Below are 17,200 nucleotides of genomic sequence, written 5' to 3' on the forward strand. Positions count from 1 at the left end.
CATCTTGATATCTCCAAATTTCATCACGAAAAACTGCCCTCAGCTCCTGTGTCATCTCGCCCTCCCGAAGAAACAACGCGGAAGGACTTCATCAGTGTGCCTCATCATAAAATACCAGGAAGAATAGAGGCAAACCAGCGCGGGGGAAAGGGGGAATCTTACCAGAATGGTGAGCTTCACTACCTGTCTTTTAAATCAGACCCCCAATCAGAAACAGTGAGAACTGACGTTATCTATTCAACTAGTTCATGCAAATTTTGACGTATATCAGACCCGTACGGAAAACACCAGGGTCATCTGATTCACGACAAACTGTAAAACATCCATGTCGTCTATTTTATTTCGGAGTTCAATTTAGTCATTCGGGGATCTTGCTTCCTTAGCTGGTTTGGGAATTCGATATCGATTTGAAATAATGCCTACAATTCTAGTGCCTGGAGACTGAATACCATTAAAGTAATTCTGTTAGTATTCTGGTTATTACAACCTTGAAGCCACAGGTCCAGTAATGTATGGAAGGATTTACAATAACGTTGAGGCCGAGCAAATAATAAAAGAATTGATGGATTTCCTTAATATTTCATAGAGAAGAAGCCAATATCTCCAAATACACTCGCCTGACCTGTTTCCTATAGTTCGCCGCAACCAGCCGAGTCTTTCGAGCCCATGAGAAAGGAAAACCAAAGAGAAAGCATTGTATGTAAGCGGGTGATAATGTATTCATGTGCAACTGCCGACCACGAAGCAATCCATCAAAATGCTCGCAGCGAATGCAAAAAAGAATCTGTGATACCAAAACCAGGGCGCCTGCTCCCTATATCATATGAAACCACAGCCAGACTAATGATGTGTATATGCTGTTAAGAGTGAAGAAAATACTGAATCTAGGAATAAAGGGGCGATTCTGTGTCTTTTCATCGAAGGCTCTTAAGATACCTTCTCGCCATACCAGCCGGATCTTTGGGATGAAAACAATTTCGTGGAACGGGTTTCAGGAAGATTGGCTCAGAAACTTGACGTTGATCGTAGTGCACTTGTCCGTGCAGAGCCATTCACTGATGCCGCCTCGCCTTTACTAGCTGGGGCATATCGCTGCATGTCACGTTCGCGGGTCCAGCTAGATTGTTTTGTTAGACGAGGCCGATAAAACTGGACGCCGGTATGACTTACATTCTGACAAAGCAGTCATCACCTGCGGATGCAAACATGCCAGGATTTGTAGGATTCCAGGATATCGCATTCACACAACCTGAAATATGTCCCTCCAACGTTTCTACTAGCGTACCATTTTCTTTGTGCCATATGTAGACCCGAGAGTCTGCACACTGTCAGCCTGGTACATGCATCTGAACGGGAGTAAAAGACAAACCTTCGCTGCCACTGACAACAAAATTTTCAGCTGCGCCACCAAAGGCACTTCGGATGACGAAATGACCCTGTTTTTGCCCCTGAAAACGCCTGATAACCTCCGTAGTATCAAGGTCGATCAGCTGTATCTGACCTTCAGACAGGTTCACGAGCATGTATCGTGAATCTCTGCTGACAGCGACAGAAGTGGGTTTGCTCTTCAGTGCGAGACAATATTCCTCCTCGTGGGTAGCAAAGTCATAAACATGGATTTTTTCCTCGACATCCGCGGCGATCAGTCGGCGCCCGTCGGGAGTGATGGCGCAATCTTGAACCCTGAAGCCGCCATGCCATGTATACAGGGGATCGCCTCGCATACTCCAGTGGCACAATTGGGAGCTTAAATCAAGAGACGCGGTCACAAAGGACTCTCCATCTGCAGCCCATACGGCAGCCGTTACGGGCTGCCGATGATGATTGATGGTCAGAAGGCAGCGACCGGTCTGTATTTAAGTTTCGGTTAGAGACGATAGACGGACGCCAGAGATTAATGAAGACATCCATACCTCGACACTCCACACGCGGGCTTTCTTATCCTGGGAGCACGTGATAAGCTTGGTATCATCCGGACTCCAACTGACGTGGGCAACACCCTCCTCGTGCTTCTCCAACTGCCGGTACACAGAAAAGTTGGTTGTGTCGTAGATGTATACGTGACGGTCCCGCCCTGCCGTGACCAACTTTGAGCCGTCATGGGAAAATTGGCAATACCAGACCTCATCGGAATGCTGACTTAGTTCGACTCCGGTTCGAAGTGGAAAATCATTTCTATCGCACATATGGTCCGAATATAGCGACGGAGGGGTGGCAGTATTATGATACAAGCACCGGTTTATTTGATTTTGCTTGACATGATTTAGCAAAATCGCAAGACGGTTGTTTGGTATCATCACGGATGGGGATATGGATTCTAGAAGGAGATCAGCACTAGGGCCATCAGATGCACACGAAGGTAAATATCTGTACTCACTTGAAAGTTCAGATAATAACCGCTCTCGAGAAGAACTTATAGGCCCTTCCCAGCCAGCTTGGTTATGCAGATGCTCAGGAGGACACATCAACAAGCTACCAGTCCGATCAGTACCACCGAAAACGAAGGCGCTAGGGTCGGGGCTCCTTCTGGAACTCACCTCGAAAGGGCATGAAGACGTCCAACGTCATAGTTGAGAGGGGTTAGTTCGTGCCGAAGCACGATCAAGGCCGAGCCAAGGTCTCGTGCTTCTAACAATTCGAGAAACTTTTGTTGCCGCAGATAGAACAGCATCTCATTCTTCTCAGCATTTTCCACCAATAGCAGCTTCTCTGTGGTTGCAGGTTTCCCAGAGCTGAACCCTGTATCTCGCATATCTGCATCTGGGGTGAATGATTGAATCAGGATATCCTCCGCCTCAGCCCAACGCCCCTCAAGAACAGCCTTCCTGAATATACCAACTGCCGGACTTTCCAGCTGATAGCCGCTCTCCATGGAAAGCAGCGAGGCAGCTCCGTCGTATCCAAGCTCATACAGACTTTGTATCAATATCCTAGTCACTTCTTCTCGGTCGTGCCCAAAATAAGAGGAAGACTTCTTTGATGTCTTCGAGGAGCCATTCTTCTGAGACTCGCCATTTGAGGAGGAGTGTGCTGGCTGGCTGTTGGAAGAGTGAGCGAAAACTGTCTTCCGCGACGGAGATGCACTCAAGCCGTTCGACGCTTGGGAGAAGCCGTTTGCACTCGAGATACCATCGGGCCGCATGTTTGCCAGGCGCCTGCGCTTGGGGAACGGTGGGTGTTCTTCCGGCGAAGTATGAGACTGAACGGAGGCCTGTTCCTGACGAGGCGTATAATTTCCCGAAACACCTCCTGTTCCCTCGGTAAAAGCAGATGTATCGATCGTACTGAAACGTCGACGTCGGGGGACAGAGGATGTAGGAGGATTATCGATAGAAACCGCTGTACTGTTACTCCCAGCACCTGACTCTAACTGTGATGACGATTGGATGCCGTCTGTAGAGCTACTCGGAGGAGGAGCGGAAGTAAATGACGTGGGCTCGAGTGGGATAGGAAGGTTGGGGTGGTCGGGAGCGACGGAGGAGGGTATATTAGAGGAAGAGTTGTCTGCCAGGTCGAAGATCGGTAGATCTGCCCTTCCTCCTGGCTCTGGAGCAGAACCAGGCGAGCAGACCTGAACCAGTGGCGGGTTCACCGATACTCGCCGGGAGCTTCAGTTTCACGTGCAAGCTTGTCACAGGCCGTCAAGCTCGACGATTCCTGTGTGGCTGGAACTGGATTATTGATGTCTTTATGGTAAGAGAGAAACTCAAGTTGTATGTTTTATCTGAGCAAAGAGTGGAAGGACGTCGATCGTAGACTCGATGGGCGGAGGTCTTATCGGGGCCTGAGAGTGAGACAGCAGTCCGGGGGAGGGGGAGCCCAACGGGAGCGGTGACGAAGGGGCACTAAGGAGCTGGAAAACGGCTGGACGAAGCCGAGCAGCTTGGTTGATAAGCTCGAATGCACAAAAAAAATAACCACAGCGGAAGAAGAATTCGCTGCAACGAGAGGCGTGGTTGGAATAAGACGCTGGATCAGTGAAGGTTGAGGTTGAAGTTGAAGCAAGCGGCTGATCTCCTGGTTCGTCGTGGGGCGAGGACAAGTGACTCTACGTCTTGGGGTCCGAGTAAAAGCCCATCTTTCATAAGTCTGATAACTGTGAAAAGTCTACAAAATACCTTATGTACTGCTTCCTTCAAAAATTACGTCTCTGATCTTGACATTATGAGCTCCATTGCATAACAGCCAAGGAGCCCGTCGTCTCTAATGTTCCTGTTGGAGTCACAGTTCGGCATATTTGCGGGAAAAGAAGCATCATCACCATCATACCGTAGCTTTCCAGTGCCGATACATTTGAATCCGAGACATCTCAATATTGTTCTATCTACTGCCTCGGAAGTCAAGAGACTGCTCTTAGCCAGCCGAACAAACAGAGACAAGTTCAGGGATGGCAACGGTCGCAAAGGAGCTGGAACAAGAGCATCTGGATCATCTGAATAGGATCACCGTTGATAAGCTGCAGCTGACTATCCAAATACCGATATCACGTTGATAACATCTCTGGTCATTCATAGGTGGATACAGGAGAGCTACGAATATTCGAGGGGAAGGTGATGGAGCTCAATCAGCACAACGCATCAGCTGCCCACTCAGTGCCGTTGTCTGGTAACGTCGCGTCATTCTCGGTTTGATTCGATGCTGATGAGAGTTTCATTCAAACGTCCCTGGATAGCTTCTCTTTCGCAAGTGGGCAACGTCCAAGTCTATTTTGCCTTTTGGGATTTTACCTTGATGTCTACTATTGTCCGAATCATCGATGAACTAACTATGAGCAACCCCGCGTATTTCCCATTCCCGCCTCGGAAGTTGGGGTTTATTGTTGGATCTCAAGCCATCTGGTACCACTCCAACCTACCCAGGTGGCAGTACTATTCTCGAGACAGAGACATAATCAGTTCAATTTGCTGCTGTATTTTCTCTAACAAATTAAACTATATCCTACCCCCACTTCTTACCCTCGAAGAGGGCGAAACCAAATCGAGTCAAATTGTTGAGGCTAAGTGGCAGATATATCTCCCCAGACAGGATCGACCGCAGCACCAGGCATACCCGTTTCAAGATGACCCCTCGTATTATTGCACCCAGGTTCAAGCACATTCCACCAGTTTCATAACCAATCAAACCACATCGAATGATTCGAGTTCCGGAATGATCACAGCGGCAAACCACAATGGAATGCGGCCACTGACCTCATCATGATGCTGGTCTAGAACTCGGCTATTGCCGCCCAAAGTACGTATATATATAATTCTCCAGCCATGGCCCTTTGTCGATTCCCACACGGTACCCACCAAGACCCTAATCAGGATACTCGGATTCCACTTCCTCTGATCATTCTTCTACTTCTTGAACATCTTATTCATCATGCCTGATACCTGCACCTGCACCAGCAGCGGACCTCAGTCCTGCGCCTGCAACGGACCCCAGTCCTGCAGCTGCAGCAACAACTGTGCTTGCAAGGGTTGCGGAGTATGTATCTCTTGGACTATCTCTCAGGAAACTGGTGAGATGACTTGATAAAGGATGGATATGAGGGCTGACCTGCACTTGGGTATAGAAGTAATCATTTAGCCTTTCTTTCTAGGACTGCAACGACGTGCAATCAGTTCGAGTAGTGTTTATCGGGTGGTGACGATGATTTGAATGGGGATAGTGTGTTTTATACCACCATGTTATTTCATTGTTCGATTTTCTGATATGTAATTCTCGAATGGTTTAGTAGGAGAGTCTACTATAGCTAGTCTAGACGTACATATGCAGACAGCAAAAAGTAAGAGCTGTTAATGCTGTGTTCTGTGCATGGACATACATTTCTATTCTTGTAGATTCTAATTCTTACCCTCCAAGGCTGCTCGAGATGCCATCAAAGCGCCTGTAATGGCAAAACATACAAATGGCGAGAGCATATACATAAACTGCTACTAATTAGCATTTTTTCAATCTCCTTCCAAGAGACAGGAATTTCTTACAGTCAGAGACTTTGCGACGGCCATCTTTTCTGCTTCTGAAATCTTTGCCAGCTCCGCAAAGCCTGATATGACCAAGGCAGGGGGCCCAGCTGGCATCAGCATCAAGCTGAACCACAAGATTGGATCGTAGCGGACAAGGACCGTTCGTTTGGCCAGCACGTAGATGAGGGAGATGCTGATTCTGTGATCTCGACGGTTAGTGCTAGGTACAGCAAGCGTCCCGACACCGAGCACTCACACAGGCCAAATGACAAGGCGAACCAGGAAGATTGTCACGATTGCTTTCTTAGGTATCTCGCCGGAATTACCACTGGCCTTCATCCTCTGGAAGCTAGCACCCAGTTTTCCACCAACAACGAAGATCTGTAAGGTCGTAAACAACTTGCCGATATTCTTAACGCTCGACGTGAGCCAGGCGTTGAAAATCCCGCCTTCCTCGTAGGGTCTGAAGAATGCTCTGTGCAGCTGAGGGACGAGACCAAGCGTAGCACCGATGATAGTGCATAAGATCGCAACGTCGGCAAACGGCGACTCAAACGGCGCCATCAGTTCCTGCTTCACACGCTCGGGCAAGAACGCTGACACCCAGCGGCCAACACGCCTGAACTTGCCATAAACCTTGCGCCGGGCCTTTTGTGCGCGCTCCGGCAGAAGCGAGGTCCCCTCGTCGGCTTCTTCGTCGTTGTCTACGTCGCCGCCGTTATCGCTCTGTCCAGCTTCAGCGTCAGTGTCCTGTGCATCTCTCCCTTCATCCTGGTCGTTGCCATTCTGGAGCATCTTGGGCCCGACGGCGTAGCCGATGGTCTTGCTGACGACAGCGCAGAGGAGGAAATAGCTCTGAGCACGGGTAATTGCGTCGGAGATTGAGTCACCCTCTGGAATGATCAGTTTCAAGCTCCCCACGCTCTCTAGAGATTGCAGGAGGAGCAATGGCAGTGAGGTTGTGTTATTAAATGCGCATGCGGGCGTTACCCAAACTGGGAGTCCCAGGCCTCGTGATACAGCGTGAGCGAGGCCGATGGAGGCAGAGGTGTACAAAGCCGCCCAGACTGTAAATTGAACAATCAGTCTTCCAACCAGGCTACTATCATCTGTGAATTTGGTGACTGTTGCAGGAATGCCTCACCCAAGACAGGAACATAGTTTAGGACAATATCCGCATGCAGTTGTTCGCCTAGATGAACAACGATTAAAGCTGGAAGAAAGAGCTTTACGCCCAGACCGGCCATATCATTTATTGAGCTCTCCTTTACCAGTCGAAGCCGTTCAGCTATGGCTCCATAGCTCATGGTAAGGAGGACCGAGACACATGCTTGGAGCGCGCCGAGGAACGGCGTGAAAATTGGGCCCTCCAGCATGACGGACTACAGGGAATTGATAAAGCTCTGAGAATCAATTTAGGCTCATCCCAATGGAGTGTTAATGTGCCATCGCATGTTCTTATATACTTATCTAATTCTCGCTGGTCGTGATGGATGTCGTCATCGTGGCGAAACAGACACAGGGGCACAGTAGATCCGGCCTCCAGCTCATGCAACAATTTTCCAAAACTGAACAGCCTGGTCTTAGTGTCACTTCCATGGACGGGCTTCAGGACGCAAGGAGAGCTCCAATTAGACAAGCTCTTAATTCCACCCGGCGGATGAATTCTAACCAACTCCGGAGCAAATTCAGTCGTAGCAGGTTTGCCCTTCAAACCGCCCTGGAAAAGTGATCTGCTACCCATCCCAAGTTTAATGACCTCTAACCCTTGTAGAGAGAACGTGCCTTAGGAACGGTGTATTCTATTCAGTAAGTGCAAAATGCTGCCCAACAGTGTGCCAGCAGCAACAACGGCAAACAGAAGACCCATGAGTGCCAGATACTCTACCCCACGCTTGATCCGCTTTGATGACTTGCGTTTCCCCAGTCGTGTGGTACGAGTGTAGAAAGGTACATATTTGAATTCGAAGAATGTCTCCCCCCCGAGCCCTTCGTCCTTGTCATTGATTATCTTATAGTATTTCCTGCGACGAAACTGCGATTCATCAGCACAGAGATAGTCGACAGCTTGTGACAGAAGCACGACGCGCATTCTCACCTTGATCATTGCTTGATCAATAGGCCGGAACAATCTGAAAGTATAAGCAAACCACATCACGACAACGCAGTACCCATATACGAGCGCCTGGTAATAGAGGTTGGGCCGCGGAATATTGAGCTCGTCAGACAGCTGCTTGCCATTGAGGTGCCGAACCATGGCCTCCATAAACTCCTTGGATGCATAAGTGGGAGCGGTATTTTCAAGACTCAAGATAATGTTCTGCGCCAAAATCTTACTCATGTCGGTGGGATCTATTTCCGACGCGAGGAGGGATTCCATCATGGCTTTTCCCTTAGCCCTCGTCTCGAGGAACTCATGCGGTGTGCCCATATGGTACGCCACCAGCCGCCACAGGGCGAGGTAGTCATCAATCTCTCGCTCTCGCAGCAAGATACCCTGCCGAGGTAAACCAATCCAGATTACGCTTGTCGAAAAGGTAATGATAGTGGCTATGCAATCAAGGTCATTAATAGGAATTCCGAAGGTGTCAACATCGTAATATTCAGGCTTGTTCTTGACCAGGTGCAATATACGTGAACGGACAGCGGCGTGAAGCAACCGCACTCGAACAGATGAGGCGTGACCAGCTCCTCCTGGTCTCATGGCATCCACAGACCCGACAACCTGAAGAACGTGTTGAAGGGTCTCCAGCATCCTGCGTCGTGCGACATCTGCGGAGAATCCTCCAGTCCTTGCTAAAGTTTCGACGACGCGTCCGGAACCCCTGCCGCAAATGTTAGTTCAGTTTCATTGACAATGTTGCAATAAAGTGTCGGACATTCCGCCCAATAGACTCTGAAAAGTAAGCTATATATGATGTTGACGTTAGTCATAATTTGCATTCTATAGAAAAGTGTTCCAAGCTTACCACGTTGAGCACTGGCATTCCGTAACGGTAGAATACTTCTTGTGCTCTGTTAATCTGTTCCCAGTCAACCCAGTCAGGAACGGTGTTGATCTCATCCCAGAATTCTTTGATCTTGAGATCATCATCATGATGCTTTTCTAGCAAAACGTATAGGTCTCTCTTCGCTGGCGTGGACGTCGATTCTTCGTTCTTAGTAGTGTCTCGACCGGGTACAGGTGAGATTTCATTTAGCCGTTGAAGACAGTCATCTGCAAGCTTGTCATAAGTGAACATTAGCGGACGTAGCTGTTCCGCAGATCGATGAAGATCGGTCCATTTGAACTTGTGACCCCAGTAGTTGCACACATCCTGGGCTTCATGATTCGATGAAATCATATCTTGTAGCACAGCCAAGTAAGCTTTCACCCTATGCTGAATATATCACGTAGGGTGCGTATGTTGTTATGGAAGAGTGCTCTGTAGAAGTTGTGTTTCTCAGCAACTCCGACAACAGACTGAAACATCCTTCCTGTATATACAGTGCTGCTGGCATGCACCATGCTCGCATGAGTTTGAAGATGGAAGGGAAGGCCATGTTTTCCGACAAACCAAACTGAAGCTGCCACCCATGGATCAAGGCAAGCCACTAGCAACTAGGCGGCTTTGCGGTTTGACACGTGAACGCAAGGTAGAACTATTCCAAGAGGTAGACTAGAGCACAGTAAGGTCAAATGATTCTGTAGGTAGATCCTATATCTTTGGATCATAGTTGTCACGGCCATGTGTTGTTATGCATGTGCATCACTAATCAGCCCTTCAATCTTACTCTATCAGTCCCTGATCATGGATGGGTTATGGAGGCAAGGGGATGACGGGTTCCAGTGGTTCTCATGACCAGAGGTGTGTCTCTGCCCCAGGCACCTACGAGATCTCCTGATTATTCTCAAATGGCTGCCACGAAGACAACGCTCCGAACAGTTGACCACGACTGTCCACATTTAGATCTTAAGAGATGTGCGGATGAAATGCACCAATTCTGGAATTATGGAGCAGGGTAGGTCAGAAAAACCATCATAGTGTGGTTGACACTCAGTGCGCTGCGCTACATGCGAGAAGGCCTCGACTGTTTGTTAAGAACACAAGTTGGTGCTCGATTTTCTGGTGGTCGGTGATCGCAAGCACCTTATCTTTCCAAGGCTCCGAAGATGTAGTCCAGTCTATCATGCTTCTTTAGAGACATTACTCCAAAACTGATTGCTGTAAGGTTCGACCTTCTGTCCCTCACCATCTACTTACTGATAGATGAGCAGTACAAGCTGCACTCTTAGACCAAATTCATTCAGATGATTATATGCCTTATAGTGTCAGTGTTAGCTGCTGGTCAAAGATTGTCTTAAATACTCTGTTAAAGCCTCAGTCAAGCTCCTTCTAATCGCAAAGTGCATCAGCAAAATCTGGGAGTAAAGGGCGAAATGTTAGATAGTGGTGACAGAGACTTTGATAATCAGCACTTGTTTTGATTTAGTGCCAATACAAGACTGGGACAGAGACAAGACCAAGCCGGCTGTGTAAGATGGGCTGAGTAAACTTACGATCCCATCAAATAACCTGGTAGTTTGAGTGATTTGCGGCATATGTGCCTTCTTGTATCATAAACCCATCCCTCTTACGAATTTGATGCTGGGTTTGGGTAGACCTCGACTCAAAACACGCCCCTCCTTGCTGGACCTGATTGCCAGTCGCGGCGTGGTTGATCGGTTCGAATCCAAGCCGTCATCACCGCCCGGGCCAGACGAACTGCCACCGCTCCCCATTTCGCCCACTCCAACGACCTCTAGCTCAAGTAGCAGCAGCAGCAACATCGAGCTTCCCTCATCCCCGTCCTCTTTATCCATACATACACCGGTTTCACGTATAATGGCTCCTTCTGGTAAGGACAAGACTGGTGAGGACCAGCATGGCATTATCTTCTCCATATCTGGTCCTGTCGTGGTGGCCGAGCACATGATCGGCTGTGCCATGTATGAGCTGGTAGGTCATATTGATGCTTCACTTCAATAGATTGTCGAGCTTAGTTTAGCTGACTGAGATGGTCTTTCCACTTTAGTGCAGAGTTGGACATGATCAGTTGGTTGGTGAGGTCATTCGACTCGATGGAGATAAGGCTACCATTCAGGTGTACGAGGAGACAGGTACAGCTTCGCATCTACACTATGACGAACTGTTACTGGAAACTATGAGTCTAACGTTTTACTCTTCCATTTTCCAGCTGGTCTAACGGTTGGCGACCCTGTTATGCGGACGGGCAAGCCTCTCTCGGTCGAGCTTGGTCCTGGTTTGTTGGAAACAATCTACGATGGTATCCAGCGACCCCTGAAAGAGATCGCTGCTCATTCGAAAGGCATCTACATTCCCCGTGGTATCGCAGTGAATGCATTGGATCGCAAGAAGAAATGGGACTTTAAACCCGGCAAGTTCAAGGTCGGCGATCACATCACCGGTGGTGACATCTGGGGTACCGTATTTGAAAACAGCTTGTTCAACGACCACAAGATTCTCCTCCCTCCCCGCGCCAGAGGTACCATTACGCGGATAGCTCCTGCCGGCCAATACACTGTTGAAGAGAAGCTCCTGGAGATTGAATTCAACGGACAGAAATCGGAACATGGTATGATGCACTCTTGGCCTGTTCGTGTGCCCAGACCGGTCAATGAGAAATTGCCGTCCGATGCGCCCTTCATCGTCGGCCAGAGAGTGCTGGACTCTTTGTTCCCCAGTGTACAAGGCGGTACTGTTTGCATCCCGGGAGCTTTTGGTTGCGGAAAGACTGTCATTTCTCAGAGTGTGTCCAAATTTTCCAACAGTGATATCATCGTCTATGTCGGTTGCGGTGAGCGGGGTAACGAGATGGCTGAAGTCTTGATGGATTTCCCAGAGGTACGGAAACCGAGGCCTCCGCTAAGATGATCGCATGCTGACCAAACCCTTTACTTAGCTGTCCATCGACGTTGAAGGTCGCAAAGAGCCCATCATGAAGCGTACGTGTCTGATCGCCAACACATCGAACATGCCTGTTGCCGCCCGTGAGGCTTCCATCTACACCGGTATCACGATCGCCGAGTACTTCCGTGACCAAGGAAAGAACGTGGCTATGATGGCGGACTCTTCCTCTCGTTGGGCCGAGGCTTTGCGTGAACTTTCTGGTCGTCTGGGAGAAATGCCAGCGGACCAGGGTTTCCCTGCCTACCTAGGTGCCAAGCTCGCCTCCTTCTATGAACGTGCTGGCAAGAGTATCGCTCTCGGAAGCCCTGAGAGAAATGGCAGTGTCAGTATCGTCGGTGCGGTCAGCCCTCCTGGTGGTGATTTCTCCGACCCCGTCACCAGTAGCACGCTGGGTATCGTGCAGGTATTCTGGGGTCTCGACAAGAAACTTGCTCAGCGGAAACACTTCCCCTCGATCAATACATCGATTTCATACAGCAAGTACACGGCCATTTTGGACAAATTCTACGAAAAGCATCATCCCGAATTCCCACGTCTACGAGACCAGATCCGGGAACTGTTATCCAAGTCTGAGGACCTAGACCAGGTTGTGCAGTTGGTCGGTAAGGCGGCCCTCGGTGACTCGGACAAGATCACCCTGGACGTCGCGGCCATGGTAAAGGATGACTTCCTGCAGCAGAACGGTTACAGTGACTATGATCAGTTCTGTCCTCTGTGGAAGACCGAGTATATGATGAAGGCCTTCATGGGCTTCCATGATGAGGCACAGAAGGCCATTGCTCAGGGGCAGAGCTGGAGCAAGGTCCGTGACGCCACAGCTGACATTCAGACCTCTTTGCGTAGCATGAAGTTTGAAATTCCGGACAACCAGGCAGCGGTTACAGAGAAGGTCAGTTCAATTCTTCCTAATCAAAATCGGTAGTCTTTCGCCACTGACAAATCTACACAGTATGAGAAGATCCTTCAGACCATGTCGGAGAGATTCGCTTCGGTGTCGGATGAGTAAGGAGACGAAGGTCCTGAGAGGAGATACTTTCTTTTTTGTCTATTAGAAGCCTATATGTAGCAAGCTTATGTCTCTGTAATTATTTGAGCTGACTTTTCTTGTTCCGCAAGCTAGTGCCGACTGTCGAGTCCGTGTGGCTTGTATACACTTTGATCTTTGATTACGGGCTATACACAAGTGCAACTAGATAGCATCAAGTTTATCTATCTCGCGCGCTAACTTATAAAGCGATTTCCCTGTAGAAAATAAGTGTAAAGATGGGGCTCAAGAGTCTATCATATCGTAAACTACTCATGATGCGTACAGAAACTTGATGCCTGTTGATCGCAAAGTCGGTGGCTGATGTTAGGCACCACTGTTAAAGCGGTCTCGGGTGGCCACAGCCACATGACGGGTGCAGCGATGGCTCTCGTGAGCGACACTTTAGTTTGGACTTCAGTAAAAGGATCGTTCTCCGAGTATTTCATAATAACTAGTACTGAAGCCCTTATTCTCAGAGGATAGATACAAGGAGTGTCGTTGGACGGTGCAGTGTCCATAAGTTGATGCTATCATTCCGCCGCTGCCCATCTATTTCTATATTGATCTGAACCGCAAGCGAAACTCTACACTTGGCCGCAATCCCAACTCTTCCCGCTCTTTCCTACCCACAATCAACACTTTCTCCAAGCGAAGGCCATACACTCGAGTCTCATCCTTTTTGAATCGAAATCTTCTGTTCTACTCCAGAAATAATTCTGTGTGATCGCTTTCTCTACACAGTTGCCAACCATGGCAAGCCCGACAACAACCTCGTGCGCATGCCCCTGTTCCCCCGAGGCCAAGCTCCGAAAACGTTAGCTAACTTGTATGCTCGTTGGCAGTATAAACGTTAATGATCCCGGCTTGATTTCACTGGTGAACAAACTTCAAGATGTCTTTTCGACAGTCGGTGTAAGTGTTTCGTCCACTGTTTGGAGATCTCTTGCTTTGATGTCGTAGGGCGAGCCCCTCTGCCCGATACTGACACCGCTCATCTGGTTAGGTTCATAACCCCATTGATCTGCCACAGATTGTAGTGGTAGGCTCGCAATCTAGTGGCAAGAGTTCAGTTCTCGAGAACATCGTTGGAAGGGACTTGTAAGTTTACTCTTCCTGCGCCTGTGTTCGATATGCTGTGAGTCGTCGCTAATTAAGGTTGCCCGCTGCAGCCTCCCTCGTGGATCGGGAATCGTGACTCGGAGACCCCTCATCCTACAGCTCATCAACAGGCCTTCAAGAAACTCGGTAACGAACGGAGTCAAGGAGGAAAAGCTAGAAACTACGGACAGCGAGGCGAATGTCGACGAATACGGCGAGTTCCTCCACATCCCTGGACAAAAGTTTTACGATTTCAACAAGATTCGTGAGGAGATTGTGCGGGAAACTGAACAGAAAGTCGGTCGCAATGCCGGTATCTCGCCCGCGCCCATCAACTTGCGGATTTACTCGCCCAATGTCCTGACCCTCACACTGGTCGATTTGCCCGGTCTCACCAAGGTCCCAGTCGGCGACCAGCCCAAGGATATTGAACGACAGATCAGGGATATGGTTCTTAAGTACATCAGCAAGCCCAACGCGATCATCCTAGCGGTCACCTCTGCCAACCAGGATCTTGCCAACTCGGACGGATTGAAACTGGCGCGGGAGGTGGACCCCGAGGGTCAGCGCACTATTGGTGTGCTAACCAAGGTTGATTTGATGGACGAGGGTACGGATGTGGTGGATATTCTTGCGGGCAGGATTATCCCTTTGCGACTGGGTTACGTCCCTGTGGTCAACCGTGGCCAGCGTGATATTGAGAACAAGCGTCCCATCTCATACGCACTGGAGCACGAGAAAAACTTCTTCGAGAGCCACAAGGCTTATCGGAATAAGGCTTCGTACTGTGGAACACCATACCTTGCCAGGAAGTTGAACTTGGTATGTATTATTGGTTCATTTATATCATCGGTGGAATTTTTAGCTGACTTCCCGTTCTCTAGATCCTTATGATGCACATCAAGCAGACTTTGCCCGATATCAAAGCCAGAATTTCGTCCTCTCTCCAGAAGTACACGGCTGAGCTCTCCCAGCTTGGCGACTCGATGCTCGGAAACAGCGCCAATATTATCCTTAACATCATTACGGAATTCAGCAATGAGTATCGCACGGTCCTGGAGGGAAACAACCAGGAGCTGTCTAGCATCGAGCTTTCTGGTGGTGCCCGTATCAGCTTTGTTTTTCACGAACTGTACTCGAACGGTATCAAGGCTGTGGATCCGTTCGACCAGGTGAAGGATATCGATATTCGAACAATCCTTTACAACTCTTCTGGCTCGTCTCCTGCGCTTTTCGTCGGAACGACCGCCTTTGAGTTGATCGTCAAGCAACAGATCAAGAGACTGGAGGATCCCAGCCTGAAGTGCATCTCGTTGGTCTACGACGAACTTGTGCGCATTCTGGGTCAGCTTCTCAACAAGCAGCTATTCCGAAGATATCCCATGCTCAAAGAGAAGTTCCATGCTGTTGTGATCAGCTTCTTCAAGAAGTGTATGGACCCCACAAACAAGCTCGTCCACGATTTGATCTCGATGGAGGCCTGCTACATCAACACTGGACACCCCGATTTCCTCAACGGGCATCGTGTAAGTGACATTTGGTTCCAATTTCTTTGTAAACGATCCTGACGGAACGCAGGCTATGGCAATTGTCAATGAACGCCAGCAAGCGAGCAAGCCTACGCAGGTGGACCCGAAGACGGGCAAGCCTCTGCCTCCTCGTGCAAGCAGCCCGTCGGTCGACGCCGTGGCCACCACAGATAACAGTGGTTCTGGATTCTTCGGCAGTTTCTGGGCATCCAAGAACAAGAAGAAGATGGCTGCCATGGAGCCTCCTCCACCCACCCTCAAGGCATCTGCCACTCTTTCTGAGCGTGAAGCTACAGAGGTCGAGGTGATCAGTAAGTTTTATGTAAAAACCTGCTAAGACAGGCGAAACTAATAGGCGGATAGAGCTTCTTATCACTTCATACTTTAACATTGTCAAGCGCACCATGATCGACATGGTTCCCAAGGCCATCATGTACACTCTCGTTCAGTAAGTGGCATCGACAGCTTCACCTGAGCTTTGTGCTAACTTTTGGCTTCAGGTTCACCAAGGATGAGATGCAACGTGAACTGCTCGAGCAGATGTACCGTAATAACGAGCTGGACGAATTGCTCAAGGAGAGCGACTACACCATTCGCCGACGGAAGGAGTGCCAGCAGATGGTGGAGAGCCTGGGCCGCGCCAGCGAGATCGTCAGCCAAGTTCAATGAATGACCAACGACACCCTGGGCTCCAGCCCCATTACTCTCATTGATTCGCTTGCCATCCATACTGGATCTTGGACCTTTTTGGAGCGGCTTCTTGTGTCGGCTTTGAGGAGTTATATCTTACGTTATATTCTTCGCGAGGGCTTTTCAGAGGGCTTTAGAGAAAGTATGTCTTTCCAGATGTCCGGTTGTTTGTCAAGAGATTCTATACCACGAATTTGTATTTTTTAATGATTGCTGTGGATGATTCGCTTTTTCCTTCTTGGTCTATTAGAATTAAGAGAGACGTTTATGAGTTCAGCATGATATCCTTTCCCATAACCTGTACATATCACTGAATAAGTCCTATCGCTTAATTCTATCATTCTTCTGACTTTGACTACTTTATTCACATATTGTCCGTCCAGGTGGCGCAGCTCTTATGTATTCACGTGAGTGTATCCGAGTGGCAATGTAGTTGAAAGATTACAAAGCTGTTACAGAATAAATGACACACGTCAGCCTCACAAAAACAGTTTAGCGCTGTCCGTTTAAGGTGCAGCACGTGTCATTGTAGTGCTCAGTTAGCGTCATCATTTGAGCCAATGAGCGTTCAGCATAGTGAACTGCAGAAGTATACAGATTTGGAAGTATATCGAGTTCGGATCGACCCTCAACAGGGGCATCCTGAGGCTCAGATCTGTAGGAAAAGACGAGAGAATTAAGAAACTGTAGCTTGCAAGATTCATTGTGGTGAAACATTTAGTGAATGGCGGGGGGTGCGCAGATGTCTTCTTCTTCTCTCACACTCACTTCCTCGTCTTCCTCTCCTTACCCGCCATCGAGGAGATTATCTTCTATTCTCTTGTCTTCCTACTAAAGGCTTTATCGTCTTACTACCCCTTAGAGCTGCTTACCTGTCGAGTCATTTTTGCGCTGTATCATTTGCCTCGTCTTCCCGGTGTTAGCAAGGTATGCCTATTCCGATTCCGCTGCGAG

At 48.9% G+C, this 17,200-nt stretch overlaps 4 protein-coding genes across 4 annotated transcripts; 2 read left to right on the plus strand and 2 right to left on the minus strand.

Moving 5' to 3' along the window:
* Positions 1-1,005: 1,005 nt before the first annotated feature.
* Positions 1,006-7,327, minus strand: Aud_006572 (uncharacterized protein; the record flags this gene model as incomplete). Its single annotated transcript, XM_043291471.1, has 10 exons — positions 1,006-1,117; positions 1,171-1,318; positions 1,370-1,850; positions 1,914-2,317; positions 2,378-2,472; positions 2,538-3,597; positions 5,840-5,915; positions 5,970-6,150; positions 6,208-7,018; positions 7,096-7,327. 10 exons carry the CDS (start codon positions 7,325-7,327, stop codon positions 1,006-1,008), a joined length of 3,600 nt encoding a protein of 1,199 aa, XP_043147406.1.
* Positions 7,328-7,737: 410 nt separating this feature from the next.
* Aud_006573 (oxygenase MpaB family protein) lies at positions 7,738-9,295 on the minus strand (the record flags this gene model as incomplete). The annotated part of the gene is made up of 4 exons (XM_043291472.1): positions 7,738-7,986; positions 8,050-8,776; positions 8,831-8,859; positions 8,921-9,295. 4 exons carry the CDS (start codon positions 9,293-9,295, stop codon positions 7,738-7,740), a joined length of 1,380 nt encoding a protein of 459 aa, XP_043147407.1.
* A 1,281-nt stretch (positions 9,296-10,576) lies between these two features.
* Positions 10,577-12,908, plus strand: Aud_006574 (H(+)-transporting V1 sector ATPase subunit A; the record flags this gene model as incomplete). Its single annotated transcript, XM_043291473.1, has 5 exons — positions 10,577-10,930; positions 11,007-11,091; positions 11,169-11,836; positions 11,895-12,791; positions 12,852-12,908. The coding sequence occupies 5 exons, from the start codon at positions 10,577-10,579 to the stop codon at positions 12,906-12,908; spliced, it is 2,061 nt and encodes a 686-aa protein (XP_043147408.1).
* A 771-nt stretch (positions 12,909-13,679) lies between these two features.
* Aud_006575 (dynamin-like GTPase vpsA) lies at positions 13,680-16,225 on the plus strand (the record flags this gene model as incomplete). The annotated part of the gene is made up of 8 exons (XM_043291474.1): positions 13,680-13,702; positions 13,772-13,841; positions 13,933-14,027; positions 14,099-14,849; positions 14,912-15,553; positions 15,606-15,867; positions 15,920-16,004; positions 16,057-16,225. 8 exons carry the CDS (start codon positions 13,680-13,682, stop codon positions 16,223-16,225), a joined length of 2,097 nt encoding a protein of 698 aa, XP_043147409.1.
* Between the last annotated feature and the right edge of the window lie 975 nt (positions 16,226-17,200).

This window comes from Aspergillus udagawae (genome assembly GCF_001078395.1).
Source record: "Aspergillus udagawae IFM 46973 DNA, scaffold_4, whole genome shotgun sequence".
Taxonomy (NCBI): domain Eukaryota; kingdom Fungi; phylum Ascomycota; class Eurotiomycetes; order Eurotiales; family Aspergillaceae; genus Aspergillus; species Aspergillus udagawae.